Source organism: Anabrus simplex, chromosome 3, assembly GCF_040414725.1.
Source record: "Anabrus simplex isolate iqAnaSimp1 chromosome 3, ASM4041472v1, whole genome shotgun sequence".
Lineage (NCBI taxonomy): Eukaryota > Metazoa > Arthropoda > Insecta > Orthoptera > Tettigoniidae > Anabrus > Anabrus simplex.
Window position 1 is genome coordinate 494,864,572 of NC_090267.1, and position 14,092 is coordinate 494,878,663.

The 14,092-nt window shown below is 39.5% G+C and overlaps 1 protein-coding gene across 1 annotated transcript in view; it reads right to left on the reverse strand.

Moving 5' to 3' along the window:
- Positions 1-2,019: 2,019 nt before the first annotated feature.
- RpL21 (ribosomal protein L21) overlaps positions 2,020-14,092 on the reverse strand; it is a 49,332-nt gene continuing 37,259 nt past the window's right edge. The window contains exon 5 of the mRNA XM_067143654.2: positions 2,020-2,155. Within this exon, the coding sequence (XP_066999755.1) occupies positions 2,069-2,155 (87 nt within the window). The 3' untranslated portion in view covers positions 2,020-2,068. The remainder of the gene's footprint in view (positions 2,156-14,092) is intronic.

Genomic DNA, 14,092 nt, shown 5'->3' on the forward strand with positions numbered 1-14,092 from the left:
CATTTCCGGACCCATGCCCATATGATAACACATTTTCTTCTACATGTGAGTAATGTGCCCTGAAAGTTTGGCTGTATTTTATTGTTACACTTTGTATAGAGTTGCAACAATACATAGATTGCAAGCTGTCCACTTCATGACCGCACTGATGAGTTCAATCAACAAATTTAAAATACCACCTTTCTTGCCTTTGGCAGGATTATAAAGACAAACACAGGACATGTTTCGACCACTTAGTGATCATCTTCAGCTGTATCAAATAGCTTAGATGAAAACATTTGGATAGCAAGCACATTAAAACCTTAATCTATGTTCCCATGGGATCCTAAAAGCTATTGCTCTAAGTGCTGAAAATGAAAGGACGGGGAAGTGGTGGTGAGGTGATGAATGTCAGCAGTGTAGCTTCTTGTGTTTCAGACCGGGCCGGAGGTGTTCCGTGACTATCCCTCTTCACTTATATTACGCGTTTTTAAGAGTCGGATCATCCCAGAAGTATTTCTGCCGACGTATTTTACTTCTTTTGAATAAATAACACAGCGAGCTGCTATGTGGCATCTCTTCAAAATAACCGACATCCACGACTTACGTTGCATTTCGGACATCGTCTTCAAGTTGTTGCATACAACTAGACACAATTGCACGTCATATATCGAAGTACCTAATTATGACGGGAATACTCTATAACATTGTAAGGAATTATTTCCTTCGTCACCAAAATATCAGCAAACACAAGCAGGGGTCATAATATGATATTGAATGTGGGGTCTGATAACGATGTACACCTACCTGTCGAAAGAACTGGAGCAAACTGAAGCATTTTAGATTACACATTCTACTCATGCGTAATGGTGGCTGCACATGCAGCAAGGCACACCTTGCCTCGTCTTGAGTTTGAATAGTAAATACATACTTCTAGTATCCAGGTATGTGTACCTATAGTAGCCATCAGGTTCTGTACTTAAGCCACTCATTCGTGTACCTAACAATGCATACAATGCCAGAATGCGTATCCTTTATAATTATGTTATACTGCGTTGAAATATACCTCGGTAGAAATGAACGCCCTACTCGCTTGTTGACACGTATTTACAAAATGGGGAAGGCCCGTGGTTGGCTATTCGCATACTCAGCACAAACAACATTCAGCTACGACTACCTGTAGGCCTACAACCTGCTGCTCGCCGCACAATATGGGGACAACGCTCTCGAGATCTCTCGCGAGAAATAGTGCCTGCGCTAGTCTCGACAAAGCCCGAGAAATCTCGAGACCTTGTCTCAGAATGCCCACCACTACATCAAAGTTCTACCTACAAACTTAAAGCAACTATGACCTCCAATGAAAATAAAGAGAAATAGAATCAAATGTACAGAAGTGCGGTACTGTACATATTTGTCCCTTCCATGCACTTTGCAGTCCCCAGATACACTTGCAGTAACATGAGAAAATATATGCAGGGAATCAAAGTTATACACTATAATATTTTATTTCTCACAGCTTCTGCAGCTTACTGGGGAGTCTAGCAATGGATTGCAGGGAATCTTTTGTCCCCACATCCCCTGCATAGTGTGGTAACTTTTCACTACCAATCTGAGAGAATACACATCCTAAATGTGTAGATGAAAATCTTTTGACTTACCAGTTTAAAAAGTATTCAGAGTTTCAACACATCTTTTATTCAGCATTCGTGCAGTTAGGTAAAAAAAAAAAAAAAGTTTTTGAAGTTTTAGAATTAAACAATGAATGCAACAGGTAGTGATAAAACTAACAGATAACTGGAAAAAATGAAATGTGAGCAGCAGAAAAGTCAGCCTACTGTTCACACATATTCTGAAACCTTCAAATCAAAGTGAGGACCCTTCCTTAATTTTCCATTTTAATGATTTCATGATACTAGTCTTCTCCTAGTGACTTTGTGATTACTCCCTATTTTAATAGACAGGCCAAGCAAAATAAAGCAGTCATAACTGATTTATAAGAAATGGGAATAAGATGGATGAAAGTCTTGACATACAGCAAACAAGATTTTCAAAAATGTTTTTATTTTACTGTATAACGTACACAAATGACTTATGCAATAAATTCATACGCAATTGGCGCAAGCATTATCGGTTCTTGTTTACCACTCACGATATGGCAACCTCGGGGTTGTGCAGGCTGAAACAATAAAAAGAGAATTAAAAATAATAAATGTATATTTATACATGCAAGTATTTGAAAGGAACAACTAAGAATCAAATCAAGTCATATAGGGTATGAACATGAAAAGGAACATACAGTAAGACAAACAACAAAATGACAGGTCATAACTGTGGGAAGAGGGAGTAACAAAAGAGACGGCAAACACGAAAACAAAGGACGAGGAACTTGCCTTTAGATAAATCACGATATCATGAAGTTCAAACAATTAACATCTGGATGTTAATCTGAGTATCCACATGAAACCTGAATAAAATGCCCACTAAACCTCTGCACATTTTCTAAAGAAATGCCAACCAAAAACTAGGGGTGTAGGTCTTTCATAAAGGGTTCATAGGCTTGCATGTGAAAATAAGCCTTCCCTTATGCCACGTATGTCTGGCAACACAGACGTAGCTTGTGCAACAGAAAGTTATGCAGTTGTTGCTATTTGGTTTTTTCCTCTGTTGCACCGACAGATACGTCTTACGGTGACAATTGGACAGGACAGATCTATGGCTGGAAAGGAAGGAACTGTGGCCTTCATTTAGGTATAGCCCCAGCATTTGGCTGGTGTGAAAATGGGAAAAAACAGAAAACCATCTTCAAGCCTGCCAACAGAGGGGTTCAAACCAACCATTTCTCCAAATCCAAATGCACAGCAATGCAACACCAACTGCATTTGCCAACTTGGTCATTTTATGAAATAATAGCGCCGTAAGTGTGTTCAAAACTGTGACGTAACTGTTTAAAGGTTCTGGCAATGAAACACACTTGGAGATCGGATGGGGAGATATCATAAAACACAGTTATCTCTCATTCCTGCCACCACTACACGTACTTTCAGTGATTAGTCAACACGTGCATTTAAACTGCATAAACTGCAGGTTGAAATAAATACCAGAAAAGGAAAGCAGCTACAATCATTTACAGTGAATGAGAAACTGAAAATAGAAATAATAGGTAACTGTTGCGATAGTCAAATGCTGCATCCAAGACTGGAGGGAAAATATTTTTCTGAAAGTAACTCCAAAAAGAAGAGCACTTACAGCAAGAAACTATTATGGCTTACTTTCAAAGAAAAGCTATTTAAGCACGTCACGAGCAAATAATATTTTGATTTTGTTGTATGAACAGAGATTTAATGACTCCAATTTGCCATGGAAAGCAACATATATAATATCGAAGGAAGTCACTCGTGGGTTGAAACATTTTTCAGGCATAGTGGATTAAGCCTATGTTGTAACAATACCACTCTGTCTTCCACATTCCTATCACCGACATGACACTGAATATTCAGCACTTCGTCATACTGTTGCGGGGCCGATGACCTTCGATGTTAGGCCCCTTTAAACAATAAGCATCATCATCCTCCTGCTGCAAACGAAAAATTCTTATATCATTCCACATATTGGAAGTGCAGATCAAACTCCTGTGTATTTCCAGATGCGTTTAGACACTATCATAAACAAGAAAGGTGGAGAGATGTATCATTAATAGGACTGGAGGAAATGAGAAACAGCATTGGACGCAAACCTGTCGTATATAATTTTCAAAGAAAAATGTGTGGCAACACAGACGTAGCTTGTGCAACAGAAAGTAATGCACTTGTTGCCATTTGGTTTTTTCCTCTGTTGCACCGACAGATACGGCTTACGGCGATAAATGGTGTTATTGTATGAGCGCAGGAAGCAGGGTGGATGGACCAGGGGCTTGTGCGGAAGTGGCGTGCCACGTCCTGGGGGCCATCTGGTGGCGAATGAACGTACCATTTCCACTTCTATTATGTCCAAATTCAAAGTGCCATTGTTTAAGAAGCCTTTCTCGTGGACAGTCGAGATTTCTTCTGAGGACGCAGAGCACAGTTCTCTGTGAAACGTTAAGAATTTCACCTTATTTTCTTGACACGGCATAAGCCCAAAAGCCTACACAGTATCATGTCTGTAAAGGCTGTGAAAGCATTAATGGCAACTTTAACAAATCATTTGTATTTCGCTGAAAATGCAGGTTATTGCCATAATATCCACTTAAAGCATTAATCTGTAACAAGAGAACCGACCTTGAAGGTTTTCAATTATAACGTGATGTAAAGAAAAGTGAAAAGAAACGGCATAAAATTAATGCATTTGATTTTATTATTATTTATTTCATTATAATTATTATTTAGTTTATTTATAACATGGTTCCAATATTTTGATGCCTCTAGGTAATTACAAGGTTAAAATGCCGGTTCCATGGCTAAAAGGTTAGTGCGCTGCCCTTCAGTCCAAGGGGTCCTAACTTTGATTCTCAAGACAGGTCGGTGATTTTAACCTCCAGTGGTTTTTTCTGATGATTCAGGGGCTGGGTGTGACATCTTCAGTATTAGAATTCATCATAAGTAGAGGGCCTAATTTTCATGGATACTCAGATTGCCTATTGGGTATCAACTCGAAAGACCTACACCACAGAAATGGGATTGTAAATAAAGGGTACAGATCTCTGCACATGGTTATGAGGGTGTTTAGGGGTTGTAGTAAGGATGTAAAGGAGAGGGCATATAAGTCTCTGGTAAGACCCCAACTAGAGTATGGTTCCAGTGTATGGGACCCTCACCAGGATTACCTGATTCAAGAACTGGAAAAAATCCGAAGAAAAGCAGCTCGATTTGTTCTGGGTGATTTCCGACAAAAGAGTAGCGTTACAAAAATGTTGCAAATTTTGGGCTGGGAAGAACTGAGGGAAAGAAGAGGAGCTGCTCGACTAAGTGGTATGTAGATGTTGATTCCCGTAGGGAATGTTCCGAGCTGTCAGCGGAGAGATGGCGTGGAATGACATTAGTAGACGAATAAGTTTGAGTGGCATTTATAAAAGTAAGAAAGATCACAATATGAAGATAAAATTGGAATTCAAGAGGACAAACTGGGGCAAATATTCATTTATAGCAAGGGGAGTTAGGGATTGGAATAACTTACCAAGGGAGATGTTCAACAAATATCCAATTTCTTTGAAATCATTTAGGAAAAGGCTAGGAAAACAACAGATAGGGAATCTGCCACCTAGGCGACTGCCCTAAATGCAGGTCAGTATTGATTGATATTGAGACAAGTGTAGGGAACTAGAGGATGAGTACTGTAACAATAATATGAAATATGAAATGAAACAGAAAATGTAGAAAGGAGATGGGAAACTTTTAAAAATGGGATAAAAGAAGCAGCTAAGAAAACGCTTGGAGTCAAGGAGAGGAAAAGGGCAAAGAAGGAATGGATAACATCAGAAATGATAAGTAAAATGGAGGAACGCAGGAAATGGAAAACAGTAAATACAGAAGAAGGAAAGCGTAACTACAGGAAGTTAAATAATGAATTAAGAAGAGAAACAGAAAAAGCAAAGAGGAAATGGTTGACAGAAAAGTGTGATGAGATAGAGCAACTGGAGAAAGAAGGGAAATATGACTTTGATGTACAAAGAAGCAACAAATATAGTATTCAGAGAAAAGAGAAGGAACAACAGCAATAAGGAAATAGAGGCTACAGATGGCACAATGATATATGAACCCCAAGAAATAATGAAAAGATGGGAAGAATACATAGAATGGCTATATGATCGGGACAATCGACCAAATGAAGAAGAACTTGAATTAGAGGAGGAAGATATGGTTAAAGAGGATGATAAAGGGGAAACCATACTGAGAAGAGAGATCGAAGCATCACTGAACGAGATGAAAAATAGAAAAGCAATGGGAATAGATGAGATTCCTGTTGAACTGTTAAAAGCGTTAAATAATGAAGGAAGAAAGGAGTTGATTAGATTATGTAATCAAATATACATAAGAGGAAAATGGCCAAAGGACTTTAGCGAAATCATCTTAATCCCTATGGAAAAGAAAAAGAACAGCAAAAAATGTGAAGAACATAGGACATTGAGTCTAATTTCACATGCAGCCAAAGTCTTACTGCGGACAATCAACAGAAGGATATATGGAAAGCTGAATAACTTTATAGGTGAAGAACAGTTTGGTTCAGGAGAGGAGTTGGAACAAGAGACGCCATTGGACTTCTGAGAGTGATAGGAGAGAGGTACATAGAGAAAAACAGGAAGGTTTATGCTGTATTTATTGACCTTGAGAAGGCTTTTGACTGTGTCAGATGGGACAAATTGATGACAATCCTGAAGAAACATGGAGTTGATTGGAGGGATAGAAGGCTAATAAAGAATTTGTATTTAAACCAGAGAGCAAGAGTGAGAATAGGAGATGAGTTGAGTGAAGAAATTGTATTAGGAAGAGGTGTAAGACAGGGCTGCTCTTTATCACCGACACTGTTCAACATCTATCTCGAAGAAATAATCAATGAAAGTTTTAATGGAAATAGTGGAGTTTGTGTTGGAGGTAGGAGAGTAGAATGTATAAGATTTGCAGATGATATGGTTGTGATGGGAGAAAGCGAACGTGAAATGATACAAATGTTAGATAAACTCAACATGAAACTAGAAGAATATGGAATGAGAATTAATAAGAAGAAGACCAAAAGTATGATAATTTGAGGAAAAGGTAGAAGTTGTCATATTAGTATAGGAGGAGAAGAAATAGAGCAAGTCAGTAACTTCAAGTATTTGGGAAGTATGATCAGAGATGATATGTATTGCACAACAGAAATTAAGAAAAGAATTGCCATAGCAAAAGAAGGCTTTAGGAAAAAATCAAAATTATTTTGTGGGCCACTAAACAAAGACAAGTGTTACATTTGGAGCACAGCGCTGTATGGCGCAGAGACTTGGACAATGAGAAAGAAAGATGAGAGAAGATTGGAGGCACTAGAGATGTGGGTATGGAGGAGAATAGAACGAGTGAAATGGGATGACCAGGTAAGGAATGAGGAGGTATTACAAGAGTTGGAGAAGAACGAAGTATGGTACAAACCATTAGAAGGAGAAAAACGAACTGAATTTGTCTCGACAGATATTTTGTCAAACAAAGGGCCCATGTATTCACAAAAAACTGAGAGTTCAGATAATGGCTGCGTATCAAACTTTTTCAATAAGTTTTCACTAACCCCACTGTATTCACTAAACTGATGTACAACAGGTTTATTGTCACGTTTTGTCCAGTTACAGTCAGTCAAGTTAGTTTGTGCCGACGTACGAGCTCGTTTCGAAAGACTCGGCACACTGTCGTTATTTGCATCACTTTCCGTGTCATCAGAACTATTATACACATGCTAGTACTCGAACTAAGGACTTCAGGGTCTATTTCGTCGTCACAAACATCACTCTCTAAAACACTATCTATTAGCTTCTGTATTCCTTCTTCATCAACACCAGCACATCTGCTTGACGCCATGATGGCAACTGACAAGAGTGAATTTATATGGAAAAAGATTCTCTTATCTCATGTTCCGGAAGTGTGTGAGAACCCGGTGAAAGGGAAAAACCAAAGCCACATGTGTAAACTTCAGCTCAGAATGCATAGAAGTGGTGTCTGTGGGTTAGTGACCGAACTACATGGATTGATGTACAGCTGTGCATAGCCGCGAGCAGAGCTCGTAATTTGATTCATATGCCACTAATAACTATGACGAGCTAGGGTCGTCAAATTATGTGATTGGGTTAAACTACTTTTATTTACATACTTAAGAATTTACAGGTCTTGGTCAATGGTACTGAAAGTGTGCACCATATCCCTCATGTGAACACTCACGGCGGAGTGTTTTCTATGTTTCAAGGCGTTGTAATGTTCTAGGTATCTTATTCTGAAACTACGACTGTCTGCCCCATGAATGAAAAATTACAATGGGTACACATGAGCCTGTATATTCCAGGGTTTGAGAATTTGCCGTAAATTGTATTTATAGGGTTAGAATTGATAAAAATGTTACGGTTTGTGTTACGAGTCCGGTATGCAATATTGACATTGTGCTTTCTCAATGGTTTGGTGATGCGATAAATGGCAGGGTTGGTGCAGGTGCAAGTAGCAAAATTTATTTTTGGTTTTGTCAGGAACCAATTTAGTTGTAGTCTTTAATTTGATTTTACCTATAATCTTGTTAATCATTTCAGATTTAAAGCCATTCAGCATCGCTAGTTCTTTAATGTAACTCAGTTCTTTTTTTTTTTTGATTTAACAATGGAAAGTGGAATATTCAAAGCCATATAAACTAGACTGAAGAATGTTGCCTGCTTATGGGAATGGGGATGCAAGGATCCGCTTTTTATTGTCAAAGGTGCGGCAGGCGGTTTACTGTAAATATGATAAATAAACTTATTGGTATCTCTGTTAAATTTCAATCTAAAAAGGTTCTAGTTGTTAACCTTATCTTCCTTAGCGCGGATATACAAAATATCCACACCCGCTCCGCACTTCATCTGCACCTGCATCCGTGAATGGTTATCCGCATCCGCAAATTGTTATCCACGGATATTATAAATATTTACCTACAGTATATTACGCCCAAGACATTGAAACGGATAGATCTGTTAACATAATACAATAGGCCTGAGACCTGGCACCACAATCCCTACAGTCACAGGTTTACAAGGGATTTTCTCTTTCAACAACTACCGACGTTGCAAGTGACTAATCTCACTATCTTTACTCCAGTAAATTAAGTTTGAATTTATGAAATAATGGTTTAATAGTCCTCGAGTCATTGTTTACAAACGTAACCATTCTTCGAGATTCAGATTTGTTTGAACCCATCACAAGTTCAATAGAGAACATGCATGATCCGGGGTTTTAATTAAAAATATGCTAATCTGATTCAAAATTTCACGCAGAATTCAAAAATGTGATCAGAATGTACAAATAATAACTCCAGACATGATAAAAATCTAAATTAAAGTACGAAAATGTTACGTCACGCAAGTACGCGATCTCATTGGTCTGATGTCATCGTCCAGGTTGACTGAATTAGCAGACGAAATAACACAGTGTGCTGTGAGAAGCACTTAGCGTATTTCTACTTTATGTTAGTATCTGATTTGGATAATAATCTGAGTAACTTTTTCCCTCCACCAAGATATTTAATGTTTCTCTTTCATGGGCCCCGGAAGTGGGTAGGACAGTTGCCCCAACCATAAATATATATTTTATCGGGAATGATAGATTATAGACCTATAGTACTATGATCTTTCTTTCTTTCTTACTTTCTTTCTTAATCAGTTTATGCTTCAGGTTTGGTTTTTCCCTCGCACTCAGCGAGGGATTTCACCTCTATACCGCTTCAAGGGCAGTCCTGGAGCGTGAGACTTTGGGTATGATGATACAACTGGTGAGGAGGGTCATTACCTCGCCCAGGCGGCCTCACCTGCTCTGCTCAACAGGAGCCTTGTTGAAGGATAGGAAGATCGGAAGGGATAGACAAGGAAGAGGGAAGGAAACGGCCGTGGCCTTAGGTGCCTGGAGGAGAAGTGCGAAAATACGAGAAACCACTTCGAGGATGGCTGAGGTGGGATTCGAAACCTCTTTACTCAGTTGACCTCCCGAGGCTGAGTAGATACCGATCCAGCCCTCGTACTATTTGTTTTCAACTTACATGGCAGAGCCGGGAATCGAAACCGGGTCTCCGGGGATGGCAGCTAATCACATTAACCACTACACCACAGAGGCGGACTAGTACTATAATGCTACCTATATGTTTATGTTAGTACTGGAATCAGATTTCTTACTTTACTAATGCTGAAAGCCCGAAAATGTAATGTTATTCTTTAATATGGGAATCAGTCTAGAAGGAAATGTTGAAAGTGATGTGATTTCTATCCAGGTTCGTTGTTATCCTGATACTATGAGTTGCAATACATTGCACGTATATGAAAGATGCCACTTACAAACTTGCTTTTTATCCGCGAATTTCTGCGGCCACAAAAGTCACTATTTTTCAAGAATGATAACATCTACACATGATAGATTGTCTGACTGTGCTGTTTTGAACCTTTCTTCTGTCATTTTGAAGTTATTCGCGATCACGAATAATAAACAATCGGCTTTCAGTAACGGCTGATGCACAATGGCTAGTAGAGCTGCATGCTGTACTGGATCGTGACGTCACAGCGCGCCGCTTACGTCAGAGGCCGTTTCACTCCCCTTGAGGAAAAGCACTTTTGAACATTTTTTAAATGGTAGAAAAACAAGGCAACTTACCTCACTGTAATACGTTTACGTACTATTTCATTGGTGTACTTTTCAAAAAAAGTAATTTTGAAAATTATGCATGTTCCCTATTATCAAAATCTACGAGATCTTTGGATCTTTACAGACTCTTATCCTTAAAGGATATAAAACTTTTTTACCAAATCTCAATACGGTTTATAATGAGATCGATAACTTGCAATAAAGAAAAATGTCCAAATACAGAACCTGTGTTATTATATCACGTTCACCCTATTTTTATTTATGTCCAACCCTCACCCCATTTCTCTATGGGTCGGGTATGAAGTGAGATGAATCTTCGTAGCAAGTTATGACTGGATGCTCTTCCTGACGTCAACCTCATCAGAGGATTTAATGAGATGACATGAATGATGTGATATATTATTGTAGAAAGGGAGAGTGTGAAACCTGGTGCCGGCACATAGCCTACTCCTGTCGAATAGCACGAAGGGTCTGTCCAATGCTGTAAGTCACCATCCGACGGACAAATCGTCAACATAGTCATATGCCCTCACACCGTACACCAGCTAACCATGGCGTCAGGCCATTTGGACGTCATGCTTTTTTAACGATCATGGCCACCAGGCGGGCTCTACCCCCCCTCCTCCCCTTGAAAAACGACGAATCTAGATTTAATGCACTGAATAATTATTATTGTTTTTATGTCCAATATGCTCCCTCATTTTTTTAAAGCTATACTTAGCAAAAATTCTATCTATAAGCAAGGGAACAGGAAGGATTGCAACAACTATCGAGGTATCTCATTGATTAGTATACCAGGCAAAGTATTCACTGGCATCTTGGAAGGGAGGGTGCGATCAGTCGTTGAGAGGAAGTTGGATGAAAACCAGTGTGGTTTCAGACCACAGAGGGGCTGTCAGGATCAGATTTTCAGTATGCGCCAGTTAACTGAGAAATGCTACGAGAGGAATAGGCAGTTGTGCTTATGTTTCGTAGATCTAGAGAAAGCATATGACAGCGTACCGAGGGAAAAGATGTTCGCCATACTGGGGAACTATGGAATTAAAAGTAGATTATTAAAATCAATCAAAAGTATTTATGTTGACAATTGGGCTTCAGTGAGAATTGATGGTAGAATGAGTTCTTGGTTCAGAGTACTTACAGGAGTTAGACAAGGCTGTAATCTTTCACCTTTGTTGTTCGTAGTTTACATGGATCATCTGCTGAAAGGTATAAAATGGCAGGGAGGGATTCAGTTAGGTGGAAATGTAGTACGCAGTCTGGCCTATGCTGACGAGACTTGGTCTTGATGGCAGATTGTGCCGAAAGCCTGCAGTCTAATATTTTGGAACTTGAAAATAGGTGCAATGAGTATGGTATGAAAATTAGCCTCTCGAAGACTAAATTGATGTCAGCAGGAAAGATATTCAACAGAATTGAATGTCAGATTGGTGATACAAAGCTAGAACAGGTCAATAATTTGAAGTGTTTAGGTTGTGTGTTCTCCCAGGATGGTAATACAGTGGAACCTCGATTATCCGTTCCCGGGAAATACGTTTTCCCGGAATATGCGTTCAAATTACGTGGTCCCGCGAGCATCGTAATTAAATCACGTTGTAAAAGTCCCGCATTATCCGTTCCTCGAAGAAACGATTTCCCGGATCAACCGTCCAGAAATTCCAGTCCCATCAACGCTAAATCCTCGATCAATCGTTTTTTAATAAACTGTATCTCACGAAAGGACGGCTATGGCATATTTATGGATCTTGGCGTTAACGCCCCGTCACTGCGATAATTAAAGCAAGTACTGTACCCGTACTGGAAAAGCGATCGGCGGTGAACTTGCATAAGGGACCACCTTAGCATCGCATTCGGGTGGTATTGTTTAGAGAATCTCGCAAAATCATAAAGCAGAAAGTGGCCACAACAATAATTGCAAGGCGACACGGTGCATTTCGACAGCTCTGCTTGAAGACGGAACGAGTTTCGTCGAATGTTCGCACTTATAAAACGTCCATATTATGTCCAGGGTTAGATGTTTATATTTTTACATTTTTTTCGTTCGTACTGCCGAAGAGGTTTTCGGCACTTTGCTCAGGGCACTGCAGAGTAACTGGGCTTTCAGGCAGGAATCGAAACTGCTCCTTCTTAAAACAAATTCAGTATTTTTGATATTATCCTACATGATTATGTTAGCGAGATCAAAACAGATGTTGCACCTTACATTAAAAAAAAAAAAAGCAAGCCATGGGAGGTTTTGGGATTGCCTATTACTGTAAGACTGGAAATTTTACGTTTTCGTGTTAAAATACCAAAAAACCGCAGTCGTTTTATTTGCGCACGTTACATTTTAAATGGTTGGTATCATTTCAAACTCGTACTGACATGTGCAGCGAGCGCACTTTACAGATGACCTCAAGGTCACGAATAACCGTAATTTCTGAAGTTTTGATATTTCTTTTATCTTTCCAATTTGATTGGATTTGTGACGCGCAGAATTGAATATAATGCATTCGAGAACTTTTAAGAATCGATACTTACATTTGAAACCATGTTTTCGAGTTCAACATAACCTTTAAAAAGTCGATGTAGACCTAATTTGCGCGGTAGGAGATTTTCAGAAACTGACTACGAACAGTATACCGGCGACCAAATTACAATGAAAGATTAAGAAATGAACGGGTTTCGCTATCATTTTGGGTGCTTTTGTATCTAATGTGCTTTATTTTATTAGATGAGAGAATTAAAAACTACTTGTGGTCGATTGTCTTGGCGTTATTAGATTTTTCGAAGAGTTTGGCTAGGCTAATCAAAGTTGCTGAACTGAAAGTTGTTTTCACGGGAAACTGACGAAGATTCCCCTGTAAAACTGAATATAAAGTCTCGAGATTTTGAACTCGCGTATCGGTAATTAATGCGGTTTCGCGGTCTAACATGCCCGCCTCCCATCCAGAGGGCCCGGGTTCGATTGCGACAAGGTCAGGCAATTTTACCTGGATATAAGTGTGATTCCAGGTCCACTCAGCCTACGTGATTACCTTTAATTGTGCAGCTATCTAATGGTGAGATGGCGACCCCGATCTACAGAGCGAAGAATATCGGCCGAGAGGATTCGTCGCACTGACCATGTGCACCTCGTAATCTGCAGGCCTTCGGGCTGAACAGCGGTCGCTTGGCTGGCAAAGTCCCACTGGGGCTGTAGTTTGGTTTGGTTTAGGAGTTTTTGTAAGATTATAATTATACATATTTCATTTTTGTGATGTTTAGCCAAATTGTTGATGGTTTTCATTCATTCCCGGATGTTCCGTTTTCCCGTGTTGTACGTTTTATTTTCATGGTCCCTCGAAAAACGGAGAATCGAGGTTTCACTGTATAGTGAGATTGAATCAAGGTGTAGTAAAGCTAATGCAGTGAGCTCGCAGTTGCGATCAACAGATGAAACTATCTTTACATTGGTCTGTTTTCAGATCAACTTTGCTTTATGGGAGCGAAAGCTGGGCGGACTCGGGATATCTTATTCAAAAGTTAGAAGTAACAGACATGAAAGTAGAAAGAATGATTGCTGGTACACACAGGTGGGAACAATGGCAGGAGGGTACTCGGAATGAGGAGATAGAGGTGAATTTAGGAATCAACTCTGTGGATGAAGCTGTACGCATAAACCGGCTTCGGTGGCGGGGTCAAGTGAGGCGAATTGAGGAGGATAGGTTACCTAGGAGAATAACGGACTCTGCCATGGAGGGTAAGAGAAGTAGAGGGAGACCAAGACGACAATGGTTAGACTTAGTTTCTAACGATTTAAAGATAAGAGGTATAGAACTAAATGATGC